Consider the following 17,805-nt stretch of genomic DNA (forward strand, 5'->3'; position numbering starts at 1 on the left):
GACTGATGATTCCCATAGGTTGGTGGTAATATGATGATTTATGACATTGTCAGTGTCTTCATTAAGTGACAGCTAGGTCCTTTTGTCCTTTACTCTAGTTCAGAACAGTATAAATTGTTTTCCATTTTTTGGTGTGCAATCTGCTCAACCAGTAATACAATCCAGAACATAAACATGATATTCACAGGGATCGGTAGCAGGTCTAATTTGTTTTCCCTGTGGCACTCAACACTGATCTGTATTTATTAAAAACCCAGGGTCCTCTGCACTATTATTATCACTCATACATTAGTGCTGTCCTCAACGGATTCGCAGATGGCGTTGCTATGGCGACTCAGTGCCTGTCAGTCTAATGTCCTGTTGTGTCCTTGGTGGAGGAGAGTTTGTGTAACTCAGTTATTTTGCCAGAACACAGACCGACCACGGCCAAGCCAGAACAACCCACTTTGTGGATAGAGACTGTCTGATACAGATTGTGTTAAAAAAGGAAATGTGCACCGGATGGGGGGAGTGTTGCCATGGAAACTACTGTAAGGATCCATCTCTAAATCATTGTGAATGACTGGCCAGTTAACTTTTAAGCAAATAGTTAACAATCCATATAGATAAGACACGAGTCAAAATAAAAAGGGACTTGGATTCAATATCAGGCCTTTATCTAGATATATGGGTCCATCTTCCAATATTTGGTCATATAAGGTTGGATATGAGATGTATATTGCGTAAAACAGTGTGATGGGTCTAAGCAATACATTCCAAAGAGCACAGGCATGTCTACATAGTCTACAATTAGATATTTATTGAAGTTACATTATAGGGGTTCAGATGGAAAAAGTCAAAAAAGACAGTGACTGTTCTGATGCTGTTTGCGCAAGGCAACATTCGGTATTGGAAAGTTTTGAGGGTGCATTGTCCTGAATAACCTTTCTACCTATTCTTTGGTTATGCAGTAAATCTCTGTCTGTCCTCATCTGGTATACGATTTAAACATACTTTTACTGCACACCACTTCAGATAAAACAGTATATAGACAAACCAAGCTGGATTGGATATCTCAACTCAACCATAACACGAGGCACAGGGACTATAGTTCTAGCGCTCACAAAATGACACATTCGTCGGTTCAGCTAGTCTTATTTGCATTCTCCTTTTTTGGCGTCTGCTTCTTGGCGGAGGGCTGTGGCTGTTTTGGGGTCTCTGGCTGGACTGGGGCAGCCATCTCTGCCTGTGCTGGTGCCTCCACCTGTGCTGGTACCTCTACTTGTGCTGGAGCCTGTGCTGGAGCCTGTGCTGGTACCTCTACTTGTGCTGGAGCCTGTGCTGGAGCTTGTGCTGGTGCCTCTGCCTGTGCTGGAGCCTCCACCTGTGCTGGAGCCTCTACCTGTGTTGGAGCCTGTACTGGTGCCTCTACTTGTGCTGGAGCCTGTGCTGGTGCCTCTGCTGGATCCTCTACTTGTGCTGGAGCCTGTGCTGGAGCCTGTGCTGGTGCCTCTACTTGTGCTGGATCCTGTGCTGGTGCCTCTACTTGTGCTGGAGCCTGCGCTAGTGCCTCTACCTGTGCTGGAGCCTGCACTGGTGCATCTGCATATGTTGGTTCTGGTTCCTCTGCATGTGCTGGTGCCTCTACCACTACTTGTACTGGGGCCTTTGTTGGTTCAGGGATCTTCTGGGCCTCAGCAGGTTCTGTAGACTCTGGCTCTTCCTCACTGTCAGAGTCATCGTCATCATCGTCTCCTGTAGACGGGGCCAGTAGGGAGGCTGCGAACTCCGCCAGCCTGTTCTGCTCAGCCCTCAGACGGGCCATCTCCTCTGTCATCTCTGGCTCCTCAACTATGTCCATGAGGCTGTGGACTGGTTCAGTGGCCACCTCCTGTGTCTCGACCTTGGGTGTCCCCTCTGTGGCGTCAGGCGTTTGGCGAATGCCTTTGATCTTGGAGTACAGGATCTTCCTCTCATCCTGGAGTGCTCGGCAGAGCCTCTCCAGCTTGTCAATCTTCACGACGAACATCTCATACTCATTCTCCTTCACATTCCTCTGTGGAAAAGAGAGTCTAACTTGTTGTAGCACATTTGATTAAAGTCTAACACTATTGCATGTGTTATAGATGAGTATTTACCTCTTCAATCATCTCCGAGAGAGCCTTGTTAGTGCTCTCAAATCTGGTCTTCCAAACATTCGACTCTTTATCAAGTTTTTTCATCTTCTTTGTCATCTATGAAGCAAAATGTTTGTTGGGTTAAAACGTATCTGAAAATGTAACCATCATTCAGAATATGATTAATATAGAAAACAGTCCCTCCAACATAAAGCTGTTTTCTCATTTCAGATTTATGTCGACCTTATATTACCTCCATGCACTTGGCCCTAAAAATAAACAGTATATTTAAAGGAAGGATGATTTTATTTTAAGGATGCCACATACCTTCTCCATTTCATTTTTGAAGCTGGCGTACACATCGTTGCTCTTAGACAACGTAGTCTGGAACTCTTCAAACTTCTGGGAGTACAGAGCAAGCTGCAGAAAAACAGAGGGACAGTCAGGAGAGAACTCCAGATATTGATTTCACATGTAGCATTCATATGCATCTATTCACCTCATGAACAATCAGATCTATGCTTTGAACCTTATTTGACCCAGAAACAAATTTGTTATACGAGATGAGATGTGGTGAGAGGAAGAGCCAGCCATTTTCACCAAACATTTAGTCATCCACGACTGACTCAAATATGTATATTTTCCCTTACAAACAAGGCCATGCATTGTTGGTATGCCTTGCCTGGTTTCTTCATTGCTTCAGGGCCTAATTACAGAGCATTTTATTCCAAGTCCTAGGGCCCTCGGCGTGAATGCTCTACACTCAGCTGGCCAGGCGGCCTCCCTGGGCTTCCCTTTAGCAGTCCTCTGCTCAGTGTTGGCAGAGCTATGTTAATGAGGAGCTCTATACATTTTTCAGTGGCAGTCGGTCCAGCTAGAGTTAACAGGCTAATCTCCGGAGGCCCTCAGGGGAAACCACATCGCACACACCGCCAGTCTCCCGTATTCAAACCTGTCTATCTGCTAGCCACCCCGTTGAGATCAACTGTCTTTATTTGAAAAACAACTGATTTGACATGCACTATTAAAGAGGAAAGGCATTTGCTTGGTTATGTGTTGTATTTCAGAAAAGCTCACTTGATACAGATCCGTTTCTGCCTCACGTCTTTCTAACAGATTCTTCTTGCTGGCTGCACTGCTTTGGCCGTTTCCTTGTGTGATCTAAATCTACGCCTGGTATCGTAGAGACAAATAAGGTTGACATTCCTAGTTAATTGGATTGGAAATATGACATGGCCTGGTACAAATACATGATGAAACATATTGTCATGCCCTGATCTGTTTCACCTGTTCCTGTGATTGTTTCCACCCCCTCCAGGTGTCGCTTATTTCCCCCAGTATATTTATCCCTATTTTTCCTGTCTCTCTGTGCCAGTTTGTCGTGTATGTTAGTCAAGTCAAACAGTGTGTTTTTCCCATACTCCTTTTACTATTCTCCTTTGATAGTCTTCCTGGTTTTGACCCCTGCCTGACTCTGGACTACTTTCCAGCCTGCCTGCCCTGACCTTTATTCTGCCTGCCCTTCGGTACCTTTTGGACTCTGAACTGGTTTTGACCTTTTTGCCTGTCCACGACCATTCTCTTGTCTTCCCCTATTGCATTAATAAATTCTGCCTCCTGTGTCTGCATCATCTGCCTCCTGTGTCTGCATCTGGGTCTCGCATTGTGTTATGAGTTGGGCATCTCCGGCGCGGCCCACGCTTGGATTGCGTCCTACCTGACAGGTCGCTCCTACCAGGTGGCATGGCGAGAATCCGTCTCCACACCACGTGCTCTCACCACTGGTGTCCCCCAGGGCTCTGTTCTAGGCCCTCTCCTATTCTCGCTATACACCAAGTCACTTGGCTCTGTCATAACCTCACATGGTCTCTCCTATCATTGCTATGCAGACGACACACAATTAATCTTCTCCTTTCCCCCTTCTGATGACCAGGTGGCGAATCGCATCTCTGCATGTCTGGCAGACATATCAGTGTGGATGACGGATCACCACCTCAAGCTGAACCTCGGCAAGACGGAGCTGCTCTTCCTCCCGGGAAGGACTGCCCGTTCCATGATCTCGCCATCACGGTTGACAACTCCATTGTGTCCTCCTCCCAGAGCGCTAAGAACCTTGGCGTGATCCTGGACAACACCCTGTCGTTCTCAACTAACATCAAGGCGGTGGCCCGTTCCTGTAGGTTCATGCTCTACAACATCCGCAGAGTACGACCCTGCCTCACACAGGAAGCGGCGCAGGTCCTAATCCAGGCACTTGTCATCTCCCATCTGGATTACTGCAACTCGCTGTTGGCTGGGCTCCCTGCCTGTGCCATTAAACCCTACAACTCATCCAGAACGCCGCAGCCCGTCTGGTGTTCAACCTTCCCAAGTTCTCTCACGTTACCCCGCCTCCTCCGCTCTCTCCACTGGCTTCCAGTTGAAGCTCGCATCCGCTACAAGACCATGGTGCTTGCCTACGGAGCTGTGAGGGGAACGGCACCTCAGTACCTCCAGGCTCTGATCAGGCCCTACACCCAAACAAGGGCACTGCGTTCATCCACCTCTGGCCTGCTCGTCTCCCTACCACTGAGGAAGTACAGTTCCCGCTCAGCCCAGTCAAAACTGTTCGCTGCTCTGGCCCCCCAATGGTGGAACAAACTCCCTCACGACGCCAGGACAGCGGAGTCAATCACCACCTTCCGGAGACACCTGAAACCCCACCTCTTTAAGGAATACCTAGGATAGGATAAAGTAATCCCTCTCACCCCCTAAAAGATTTAGATGCACTACTGTTCCACTGGATGTCATAAGGTGAATGCACCAATTTGTAAGTCGCTCTGGATAAGAGCGTCTGCTAAATGACTTAAATGTAAATGTAAATATAGGTACTGAAATGCAGTATTAACATAATTTGTTTTATTGTTACTTTGTCATTTGGGAGTCAGGGTAATGTTTCTACTGAGAAAACACAAGGCTTTAAATAATGGCAAGGTTTCTCTGCAATTAATTATAACCATATCAACTGTCAGCTATAATTTCTGAATCCAGCAGGGAAGCATTTATCTTTGTGCGTCAGACCAACTAATTTCATTGTATAATTTGCTTGCACCATACAATAATTGTGCCATATCCAATAAACATAGCAATTGCAATTGGTTCATAATTTTATAATTGAATGATCAATGACACTGGAGTATGTGGTACTGTGTGGCATTGCATCACATTTTTTAATATTCCCATGATGCTGTGTCATCCTGTTGTTTCAGGAAGAGGAGTTTCTCTTGCCTGCTGCTATCATGGGAATTATGGCTGCTCTGTATAGTACAGCTGACACATTTTCCTTTCATATCAAGTACCAAGTACATCAAGCCATATAGCCTAGTTATGAGAGGAGAATCTCATTTTTGATGGTCACTTTTGCCATGGAGAGGATATTGAAAACCATTACTATAGATCCAAATTAACTTAATGCAGTATATGCTGAAATATTGTCTTTAACACACATGGAGCAATCCAGAGGACCTTAATGGTAGGATTGGACTTGCCTTTAATAGACTTAGCCCTGAAATAAATGTAGTGAATAAGGGTGTTTGGCACCACATTGGATATATTCACCTGAGCCTGCATGACAGTCTCCTGCTCTCTCAGAAGTTTAGCTTGTAGTTTCCACTCAGCTGCATGTACCAGTAACTGGTTAAAAACAAAACACACGTAAAGCACAAATTTACCTTTTTCTTCAACTGCAACTCTTGCTCCTTCAATGTGTAGCATTTCTTTGTTTTGTCAATTGCCTCCCTAAGTAGCTAACAACAGAGACAGTGGATGGTTACAATACTCATTTCTGTGAGCATCAAATGCACAACAAACATGATTGGTTTTAAACTTAATACCGTTTATTAGACAAAAGTTACTCAACTATATTTACATTGCTTTACAGTACTTTGTGGGTAAGGTCAGTAAAAGTTGTGCTCCTGTGTGGCTCAGTTGGTAGCACATTGCACTTGAAATGCCAGCATTGTGGGTTTGATCCCCATGGGGGACCCGTCTGAAAATGTATGCACTTGCTCTGGCTAACAGCGTCTGCTAAATGACAAATGTAAGTACAGTGACTCACGTATTCCTTTTCTCTCTTGTGCTTCTCCTCGGCCTCCTGCAGCTGTGCATTAGCTTGCTCCAGTTTGGTATCAGACAGCTTCTGCTGCAGGTCGTGGTGCTTGAAGATCTTCTCCAAGCTCTGAGTGATAGACAAGGTGAGATGACTCACTAGATTAGACACTTAGTTTTAAGAAGGGCTTCTAAGACATTCTGTACAGGTTATGAATCCATCCATTAGGATACATTTCTCTAAAACCACCACTGCCATCCTGTCTGTCTATGAGAAATTGTCATTAACATGTGCCTTGAAAAGTAATTAAGGCCATTGTTGTTTGCGCACAGTATTTCATTGGAAAGTTCAGACACGTTTTATGATGCCTGAGAAAACAGACAAAATAGTGGGTGGAGAACTCATAAAACCTGGGACTTGAATTACAGTTTCACAATTAACAGGAGGACAAATGCAAAAGCTTTATCTATATTTTTTAAGTATTGTCTTTTTCAGGATTACATTTACATTTGTCATTTTAGCAGACACTCTTATCCAGAGAGACTTACAGTAGTGAGTGCATATATTTTCATACTTTTTCATACAACCCTCTCATAAAGGGATTATTATTATCAGGGCACAAATTCTGATAATAAAACTGACCCCAGATTAGTTCAATTGGGATAAACAATTGTTTCTATAGATATTATTTATTTTTACGCATGAGACTAATCTATACTGCACAAAAATATAACAATTTCAAAAATGTGACTGAGTTACAGTTCATATAAGGAAATCAGTCAATTCAAATGAATAAATTAGGCCCTAATCTATGGACTTCACATGAGTATGCAGGGGTGCAGCCATGGGGGATCACTTGGTATTCAGGCCCACCCATTGGGGAGCCAGGCCCAGCCAATCAGAATGAGTTTTTCCCCACAAAGGGGTTTTATTACAGACAGAAATACTCTTCAGCTCCCCTCCACAACCCCCTCAGACAATCCCACAGGTGAAGAAGCCGGATGTGGAGGTCCTGGGCTGGTATAGTTACATGTGGTCTGCAGTTGTGAGGCCGGATGGACGTACTTCCAAATTTTCTAAAACAACATTGGAGGCAGCTTAGGGTAGAGATTTGTTATATTTTTTTCCCCCAATTTCATGCTATCCAATTGGTAGTTACAGTCTTGTCTCATCGCTGCAACTCCTGTACAGACTCGGGAGAGGCGAAGGTCGAGAGCCATACGTCCTCAAAAACACGACCCAACCTAGCCACACTGCTTCTTGACACAATGCACATCCAACCCGGAAGCCAGCCGCACCAATGTGTCAGAGGAAACACCGTACACCTGTCGACCTGGTCAGTGTGCACTGTGCCCAGCCCAACACAGGAGTCGCTAGTGCGCAATGAGACAAGGATATCCCTGCCGGCCAAACCCTCCCTAACCCAGACGTAGCTGGGCCAATTGTGCACCGCCCCATGGGCCTCACGGTTGCGGCCAGCTGCAACAGAGCCTGGGCTCAAACCCAGAATCTCTGGTGGCACAGCTAGCACTGTGATGCAGTGCCTTAGACCACTGCACCACCCGGGAGGCAGGGTAGAGAAATTAACATAAAATTCTCTGGCAACAGCGCTGGTGGACATTCTTGCAGTCAGCATGCCAATTGCACATTCCCTCAAAACTTGAAACCAGCGCTGTGGCATTGTGTTGTGACAAAACTGCACATTTTAAAGTGGCCTTTTATTGTCCCTAGCACAAGGTGCACCTGTGTAATGATCATGCTGTTTTAATCAGCTTCTTGATATGCCACACCTGTCAGGTGGATGGATTATTTTGTCAAAGGATAAATGCCCATTAACAGGGACATAAATAAGAAATAAGCTTTTTGTGTGTATGGAGCAATTATGGGATATATTTTTTCAGCTCATGAAACATGGGACCAACACTTTACATGTTGCATTTATATTTTTGTTCAGTGTATTTTCTTTACTATGGCAAATAGTCATATGTGTACACAGTGTGGAATAATTCACAATTTCTCTGCCAAAAGGAGAACATTTAATGTCCATCTGGAAATGAATCCATCTCAGCATTTAGCCAACTATCAAATGTCAACTTGTGTCCATTTTATGCAACTGCTGATGTCAGAATGGCTTGTTCGTCATTGCAATGTGTGGTTCTAATCACTTATTTTAATAGGACACATTAAATGTTATTTGGATGTCAAATAATCACATCTCTTTCTGGCACGCTGCCTCTTAAGTGTTTATGCTGACTACAACCAGCAGATGGCACTTGAGACAAATTACTAGAAACTCCACCAGTAAAAAAGCAACAACAAATAAATAGGACATTTAAATCATGATGATTTTTATACACCATTCCCAGCTGTGTATGTGAGCAGCAAAAGCAGCAGCAGCAGCTTGTCCTGTATTGTATTTATTATGGATCCCCATTAACTGCTGCCAAGGCAGCAGCTACTCTTCCTAAGGTCCAAATTAAGGCAGTTATACAGTACCAATCAAAAGTTTGGACACACCTACTCATTCAAGGGTTTTTCTTTTTTTGTACTATTTTCTACATTGTAGAATAATATTGAAGACATCATGAAATAACACAAATTAATCAAAAAGGTGTTAATCAAATCAAAATATATTTGAGATTCTTCAGTAGCCACCCTTTGCCTTGATGACAGCTTTTCACACTCTTGGCATTCTCTCAACCAGCTTCATGAGGAATGCTTTTGAAGGAGTTCCCACACATCCTGAGCACTTGTTGGCTGCTTTTCCTTCACTCTGCGGTCCAACTCAACCCAAACCATCTAATTTGGGTTGAGGTCGGGTGATTGAGGAGACCAGGTCATCTGATGCAGCACTGCATCACTCTCTTTCTTGGTTAAATAGCCTTTACACAGCCTGGAGGTGTGTTTTGGGTCATTGTCCTGCTGAAAAACAAATAGTCACACTAAGCGCAACCCAGATGGGATGGCGTATCTCTGCAGAATACTGTGGTAGCCATGCTGATTAAGTGTGCCTTGAATTCTAAATAAATCTGACAAACCTTGATCTGTTTCACCTGTCTTTGTGGTTGTCTCCAACCCCTCCAGGTGTCGCCCATTTGCTCCATTATCCCCTGTATATTCATACCTGTGCTCTCTGTTTGTCTGTTGCCAGTTCGTATTGGCTTGTCAAGCCTACCAGCGGTTTTCCCGTACTCCAGTTCTCGTTTTCCCGGTTTTTACCATTCTGCCTGTCCTGACCCTGAGCCTGCCTGCTGTTCTGTACCTTGTGACACTGCCCTGGATTACTGACCTCTGCCTGCCATTGGCCTGTCCTTTGCCTGCCCCCTGTTTTTGTAATAAACTTCTGTTGCTCCGAACTGTCTGCATCTGGGTCTTATCCTGAGGTTTGATAGTTGACCTGTCATATGCCTGCCCCCTGTTTTTGTAATAAACTTTTATTACTTTGAACTGTCTGCATCTAGGGCTTATCCTGAGGTCTGATAAAATCACTGACAGTGTGACCAGCAAAGCACACCCACACCTTCACACCTCCTCCTTCTTGCTTCACGGTGGGAACCACACATGCAGAGATCATCTGTTCACCTACTCTGCGTCTCACAAAGACATGGTGGTTGGAACCAAAAATCAAAAATTTGGACTCTTCAGACCTAAAGACAGATTTCCACTGGTCTAATGTCCATTGCTTGTGTTTCTTCGCCCAAGCAAGTCTCTTCTTCTTATTGGTGTCCTTTAGTAGTGTTTTCTTTGCAGCAATTCGACCATGAAGGCCTGATTCACACAGTCTCCTCTGAACAGTTGATATTGATGTGTCTATTACTTGAACTCTGTGAAGCATTTATTTGGGCTGCCATTTCTGAGGCTGGTAAATCGAATGAGCCTATCATCAGCAGCAGAGGTAACTCTGCATCTTCCTTTCCTGTGAAGGTCCTCTTGAGAGTCAGTTTCATCATAGCACTTGATGGTTTTTGCGACTGCACTTGAAGAAACTTTCAAAGTTCTTGATATTTTCCGGATTGACTTCATGTCTTAAAGTAATGATGGACTATTTGCCATAATATGGACTTGGTCTTTTACCAAATAGGGCTATCTTCTGTATACCACTCCTACTTACCATTTCTCCAAAAAGTTTGATCTTTGTCCCCATGTGCAGTTGCAAACTGTAGTCTGGCTTTTTTAATCACGGTTTTTGAGCAGTGACGTCTTCCTTGCTGAGCGGCCTTTCAGGTTATGTCGATATAGGAATCGTTTTACTGTGGATAGAGATACTTTTGTGCCTGTTTCCTCCAGCATCTTCACAATGTCCTTTGCTGTTGTTCTGGGATTGATCTGCACTTTTCGCACCAAAGTACGTTAATCTCTAGGAGACAGATCGCGTCTCCTTTCTGAGCGGTATGACGGCTGTCTGATGGTGTTAATACTTGCGTACTATTTTTTGTACGGATGAACGTGGTACCTTCAGGCGTTTGGAAATTGCTCCCAAGGATGAACCAGACTTGTGAAGGTCTACAGTTTTTTCTGAGGTCTTGGCTGATTTCTTTTGATTTTCCCATGATGTCAAGCAAAGAGGCACTGAGTTTGAAGGTAGGCCTTGGAAAACATCCACAGGTACACCTCCAATTCACTCAAATGATGTCAATTGGCCTATCAGAAGCTTCTAAAGCCATGGCATCATTTTCTGGAATTTTCCAAGCTGTTTAAAGGCACAGTCAACTTAGTGTAGGTACTTCTGTCCCACTGGAATTGTGATACAGTGAATTATAAGTGAAATAATCTGTCTGTAAACAATTGTTGATAAAATTACTTGTGTCATACCCAAAGTAGATGTCCCAGCTGTCTTTCCAAAACTACAGTTTGTTAACAAGTAATTTGTGGAGGAGTTGAAAAACAAGTTTTAATGACTCCAACCTAAGTGTATGACAACTTCCGACTTCAACTGTACATGCACATACCCACATATATATATAAACATTCATACATATACACATATATATACATATATATACACATACATATGTACATATATACACATTTTTTGGAATATACCTTCCTTTTTTATTCCCTGTAAACCCAACCACCGCTCCCCCAATTGGAGTAATCTAATAAACAATAACACGCAGCCTTCTACTTCCAGCATATACATACTATATACATACTATACACATTTTATAGACACAATCTATTTGACAATAGTTCTATTTTGTTTGTTTTTAGTCCTGGCCTTCCTCTATTTCTGAGGTCCACCCAGTGCGATTTCTATTTGCCATATATTTTCCAATTGTGCTGTGATGCTTCACAAAGTACTGAACCTTTCTATTCTCATAGTTTCTGAAGATTGTAAATTAAAGATAAACATTTTGTTAAAATAATTATTATATTATTGATCGATTGACTATGACTTTTCAAATCACCAAGTACTGCTATCTGCAGCGTTAGCACTAGGTAAGTATTGCAATTCTTCAGCCATTCCTGGACCTGTGACCAAAAACGAGCTACACATCGACAGTAACAAAATAAAATAACAAAATAAAGGTGTTTTATCAATTAGTATATTTGAGTTTAACCACAATATTTGTTATATTATTTGTTCTGACTCTTCAGGTGGATTAAACTGAAATTGCAACCAACTTTCTATGGCTTGTTTAAAAAATAACGATATTTTGGAGATGTTTTCAAATAACCGAAAGTGAGCGGTTGTAATCTGAATAAAGGGATAATGGCCATTCTTGAAACATGTGGTGTGTAACGAGTGCGCTGAGATGCAAGTTCAAGGAGTGAAAGCATTTAATTAATTAATTAAGAAAACAAGAAACACAAACAGCGCACCGACATGAAACAGGAACAGAAACAACAACAACAATAACGACTGGGAATGAAACCAAAGGGAGTGACATATACAGTGGGGAGAACAAGTATTTGATACACTGCCGATTTTGCAGGTTTTCCTACTTACAAAGCGTGTATAGGTCTGTAATTTTTTTTTATCATAGGTACACTTCAACTGTGAGAGACGGAATCTAAAACAAAAATCCAGAAAATCACATTGTATGATTTTTAAGTAATTCATTTGCATTTTATTGCATGACATAAGTATTTGATCACCTACCAACCAGTAAGAATTCAGTTTTTCTTTAAGAAACCCTCCTGCTCCCCACTCATTACCGGTATTAACTGCACCTGTTTGAACTCGTATAAAAGAAACCTGTCCACACACTCAATCAAACAGACTCCAACCTCTCCACAATGGCCAAGACCAGGGAGCTGTGTAAGGACATCAGGGATAAAATTGTAGACCTGCACAAGGCTGGGATGGGCTACAGGACAATAGGCAAGCAGCTTGGTGAGAAGGCAGCAACTGTTGGCGTAATTATTAGAAAATGGAAGAAGTTCAAGATGACGGTCAATCTCCCTCGGTCTGGGGCTCCATGCAAGATCTCACCTCATGGGGCATCAATGACCATGAGGAAGGTGAGTGATCAGCCCAGAACTACACGGCATGACCTGGTCAATGACCTGAAGAGAGCTGGGACCACAGCCTCAAAGAAAACCATTAGTAACACACTACGCCGTCATGGATTAAAATCCTGCAGCGCACGCAAGGTCCCCCTGCTCGAGCCAGCGCATGTCCAGGTCCGTCTGAAGTTTGCCAATGACCATCTGGATGATCCAGAGGAGGAATGGGAGATGGTCATGTGGTCTGATGAGACAAAAATAGAGCTTTTTGGTCTAAACTCCACTTGCTGTGTTTGGAGGAAGAAGAAGGATGAGTACAACCCCAAGAAAACCATCCCAACCGTGAAACATGGGGGTGGAAACATCATTCTTTGGGGATGCTTTTCTGCAAAGGGGACAGGTCGACTGCACCGTATTGAAGGAGGGTGGATGGGGCCATGTATCGCGAGATCTTGGCCAACAACTCCCCTCAGTAAGAGCATTAAAGATGGGTCGTGGCTGGGTCTTCCAGCATGACAACGACCCGAAACACACAGCCAGGGCAACTAAGGAGTGGCTCCGTAAGAAGCATCTCAAGGTCCTGGAGTGGCCTAGCCAGTCTCCAGACCTGAACCCAATAGAACATCTTTGGAGGGAGCTGAAAGTTCGTATTACCCAGCGACAGCCCCAGAAGGATCTGGAGAAGGTCTGCATGGAGTGGGCCAAAATCCCTGCCCATGTGCAAACCTGGTCAAGAACTACAGGAAACGTATGATCTCTGTAATTGCAAACAAAGGTTTCTGTACCAAATATTAAGTTCTGCTTTTCTTTTTTTGAATTGTACCCCTTTTTTCTCCCCAATCCCGTACAGGCTCAGGAGAGACGAAGGTTGAAAGTCATACGTCCTCCGATACACAACCCAACCAAGCCGCACTGCTTCTTAACACAGTGCGCATCCAACCCGGAAGCCAGCCGCACCAATGTGTCGGAGGAAACACTGTGCACCTGGCAACCTTGGTTAGCGCACACTGCACCCGGCCTGCCACAGGAGTCGCTGGTGCGCGATGAGACAAGTATATCCCTACCGGCCAAACCCTCCCTAACCCGGACGACGCTAGGCCAATTGTGCCTTGCCCCACGGACCTCCCGGCCGTGGCCGGTTACGACAGAGCCTGGGCGTGAACCCAGAGTCTGCTGGCGTTGCAGTACAGCGCCCTTAACCACTGCGCCACCCAGGAGGCATAAGTTCTGCTTTTCTGTTGTATCAAATACTTATGTCATGCAATAAAATGCAAATTAATGAATTAAAAATCATACAATGTGATTTTCTGGATTATTGTTGAAGTGTACCTATGATAAAAATTACAGACCTCTACATGCTTTGTAAGTAGGAAAACCTGTAAAATCGGCAGTGTATCAAATACTTGTTCTCCCCACTGTATAGGGCAGGTAATCAAGGAGGTGATGGAGTCCAGGTGAGTGTCATTATGCCCCTAATGCTGGTGACAGGTTTGCACCCTAACGAGCAGCCATGTGACCTAGAGGCCCGAGAGGGCATGTGACAGGGTGAGACATTCTTACTAATTTACTAGAGAACCATTTTGGATTTAAGTATAACTTTTGCATGACTGATGCCTTTAGTGAGTGGTCTAATGCTTTAATATTTAATAATTTCTGCCTTCTGAATTCATATTTAAATTTTGTCTGGATTGCAATTCCAAATAAAATTGAATATTTTTTGCTCATATAATTTAAAAAGCAGGTCTCTAGGTGTAGGCAAAACCATAAGCAAATAGGTAAACTGTGAAATGACTAAAGAATTAATCAGGGTGATTTTTCCATAAATAGACAGGTATTTTCATTTCCATGGTAGCAAGATCATATCTATTTTTGCTGACTTTATATTAAAATTGATTGTAGTGAGATCCTTTCTTTCTTTTGTGATATGTATACCGAGTATGTCCACATCCCCTTCAGACCATTAAATTGGTAAACTACACGGTAATGTATAGGTAGCATTTTTTGTGATCCAATACGTAATATAGTACACTTACCATAATTTGGTTTTAATCCAGAGAGGTTTGAAAAAGTATCTAGATCCTCTATGAGGCTGTGGAGAGATTCAAATTGTGGATTTTTGATCCCTTAATATTATTGTTGGATCTAATTTTAACAGCTAACATTTAGATGGCAAAAATAAATAAATATGCCAATAATGGGCAACCTTGTTTTACTCCTCTTGACAGTTTAAAACTTTCTGAGATGGAGCCACTATTTACTATTTTACACCTAGGGTTACTATACCTAACTTTAACCCATTTTATAAGAGATTCTCCAAAATGAAAATATTCCAGGCATTTATATATAAACTCAAGTCGTACTTTATCAAAAGCTTTTTCAGCAATGAAAACCAGGCCTGGTTTCCCAGATATTTCATCGTGTTCTATTGTCTCCAGTTATTGTCTTATATTATCTCCAACGTATCGTCCATGTAAAAACCTGTCTGATTAGGATGAATAATATCTAACAAAACCATTTTAATTCTATGCGCTAAGCATTTAGCAAAATGTTTGCATCACAACACTGAAGTGTAAGAGGCCTCCAATTTTTTAAATGGACTGGAGTTTTATATATACTAATTGGATCCTGTTTCAGTAATAATGAAATCAGACCTTGTTGAATGTCGTATAAACTACCATTTATATAGGAGTGGTTATAACATGCTAATAATTGTCATTTGAGTATATAAAAAAAGTATACCTCCACTGGTATGCCATCCAGCCCTGGAGTTTTCCCGGACATAAAGTCTTTAATTGCATCAAGAAGTTCCTCCTCTGTAATTTGGCCTTCACATGAGTCTTTCTGAACAGATGTTAATTTAACATTATTAATAAGAAAAAAATCCGTACAATTAGCTTCGGTTAGTGGAGGGAGGAGACTGAAACAAAAACATACACTTAAAGTACTTTACTTTCTCTTTCAAAATATTGTTCTGTGAACCATTGTAAGTTTCAGTAAAGTGTTTTTGGTAGCATTTCTATGTTGAAGATTGAAAAATTATTTTGTGCATTTATCCCCATATTCCATCCAGTTCCCCTTATTTTTCATAATATATTACACTGGATATTTCTTGAATAAAGTTCCTCCATTTATTTCTGTTTTTCCTCTAACTTACTCTGCGCCTCAATGATACAGTTTTTATTGCTATCTATCTTTACTGTTAGTCAGTTATAAATTATTCTGTCCTAGTTCAAAACAAATGGTCATCCAGTAGGCTGTGATTAAATTTACAATATCCTCGCCAACGTGGAAATTCTGTAAGAGTAATATGAGAGTAATAGAGTAATATGCAATTATGTGATGGTCCTACTGCACTCTGTCCCATATCAACACTTTTTAAACTTTTGGTGCCAGAGAGAATGACATAAGAAAGTAATCAAGACAACTAGCTTGATTAAGCCTTCGCCATGTATATCTGATTTCCTTAGAAACCTTTTAAGGATTTGACCCTTTTTCTCAATTTTTACCTAAAATGACAAAGCCAAATCTAACTGCCTGTAGCTCAAGCCCTAAAGCAAGGATATGCATATTCTTGGTACTATTTGAAAGGAAACACTTTGAAGTTTGTGGAATTGTAAAAGGAATGTAACAGAATATAACACAATATATCTGGTAAAAGATAATACAATGAAAAAACCAACCGTTCTTTAAATTATTTTGTAACATCATCTTTGAAATGCAAGAGAAAGAACATAATGTATTATTCCAGCCCAGATGCAATGTATATTCTAGATGGCAACAGTGTTTGTGCAACATTTAAGACTGATCCAATGAACCATTGCATTTCTGTTCAAAGTTTTGTGTCAAGACTGCCCAAATCTGCCTAATTTGTGTTTTAATAACTTTTCATGTTGAAAATTGTGCACTCTCCTCAAACAATAGCATGGTATTATTTTACTGTAATAGCTATTGTAAATTGGATAGTGCAGTTAGATTAACAAGAATGCAAGCTCTCTGCCAATATCAGATATGTCTATGTCCTGGGAAATTTCTTGTTACTTACAACCTCATGCTAATCACATAAACTTATGTTAGCTCAACTGCCCCGTGGATGGGACACCGATCCCAAAATAAATTTTAAGTGCCTGAGAGTGATAGTTTGTAGTGTGATTTCCTTTACGGTCCATAGAGGTATTTAAAACCGTATTATAATCTCCCACCATAATAATAGAGTCTTGTTTGTAGGGTTGATAAATTATTATATACACTAGTGTTCAAAAGTTTGGGGTCTTCAGTTTCTTGGCAATTTCTCGCATGGAATAGCCTTCATTTCTGAGAACAAGAAAAGACTGACGAATTTCAGAAGAAAGTTATTTGTTTCTTGCTATTTTGAACCTGTAATCGAACCCACAAATGCTGATGCTCCAGATACTCAACTAGTCTAAAGAAGGCCAGTTGTATTGCTTCTTTAATCAGGACAACAGTTTTCAGCCGTGCTAACAGAATTGCAAAATGATTTTATAATGATCAATTAGCCTTTTAAAATGAAAAACTTTGATTAGCTAACACAACGTGGGGCGGCAAGGTAGCCTAGTGGTTAGAGCGTTGGACTAGTAACCAAAAGTTGGCAAGATCAAACCCCTGTACAAATCTGTCGTTCTTCCCCTGAACAAGGCAGTTGACCCACTGTTCCTAGGCCATCATTGAAAATAAGAATTTGTTCTTAACTGACTTGCCTAGTAAAATAAAGGTTAAATTAAACATGCCATTGGAACATGGTGACCTTTGATGATTATGGGCATATGTAGATATTTAATTTAAAAAACAGCCTTTTCCAGCTACGATAGTCATTTACAATGTCTACACTGTATTTTCTGAACTATTTGATGTTATTGTAATGGGCAATTTTTTAAATTTTCTTTCAAAAACAAGGACCTTTCTAAGTGACCCCAAACTTTTGAATGGTAGTGTACATTTTCAAGAAGTGTGGATCATCATTATATGGACCTTATAGGTTAATAAGTCATATCTGTTTATGGCCCAATAACATATTTAAAGTCATCCATCTATCTTGAGGATCTGTTTGGACAATTTTCACATTTGGATCAAAATAACTGTTAATTAATATCATCACCCCTTTTGAAATGTTTCTCCATGGGAGAAGTATATTTGCCCCCCCCCCCTCCAGTCCTT

General features: G+C 41.8%; 1 protein-coding gene across 2 annotated transcripts in view; it reads right to left on the minus strand.

The window, feature by feature from the left end:
• Positions 1-775: 775 nt before the first annotated feature.
• The window catches only part of txlnba (taxilin beta a), a 30,567-nt gene continuing 13,537 nt past the window's right edge, over positions 776-17,805 (minus strand). The window contains exons 6-10 of one of the 2 annotated variants that reach the window (XM_065008773.1): positions 6,193-6,312; positions 5,694-5,768; positions 2,424-2,516; positions 2,118-2,213; positions 776-2,035 (exon numbers count right to left, since the gene is read on the minus strand). In XM_065008773.1, the coding sequence (XP_064864845.1) occupies positions 1,124-2,035; positions 2,118-2,213; positions 2,424-2,516; positions 5,694-5,768; positions 6,193-6,312 (1,296 nt within the window). In that variant the 3' untranslated portion in view covers positions 776-1,123. Of the gene's footprint in view, positions 2,036-2,117; positions 2,214-2,423; positions 2,517-5,693; positions 5,769-5,806; positions 5,882-6,192; positions 6,313-17,805 lie in introns of both variants that reach the window. The other variant, XM_029631380.2, reaches the window with a different exon arrangement.

This window comes from Oncorhynchus nerka, linkage group LG24, assembly GCF_034236695.1.
Source record: "Oncorhynchus nerka isolate Pitt River linkage group LG24, Oner_Uvic_2.0, whole genome shotgun sequence".
NCBI lineage: Eukaryota > Metazoa > Chordata > Actinopteri > Salmoniformes > Salmonidae > Oncorhynchus > Oncorhynchus nerka.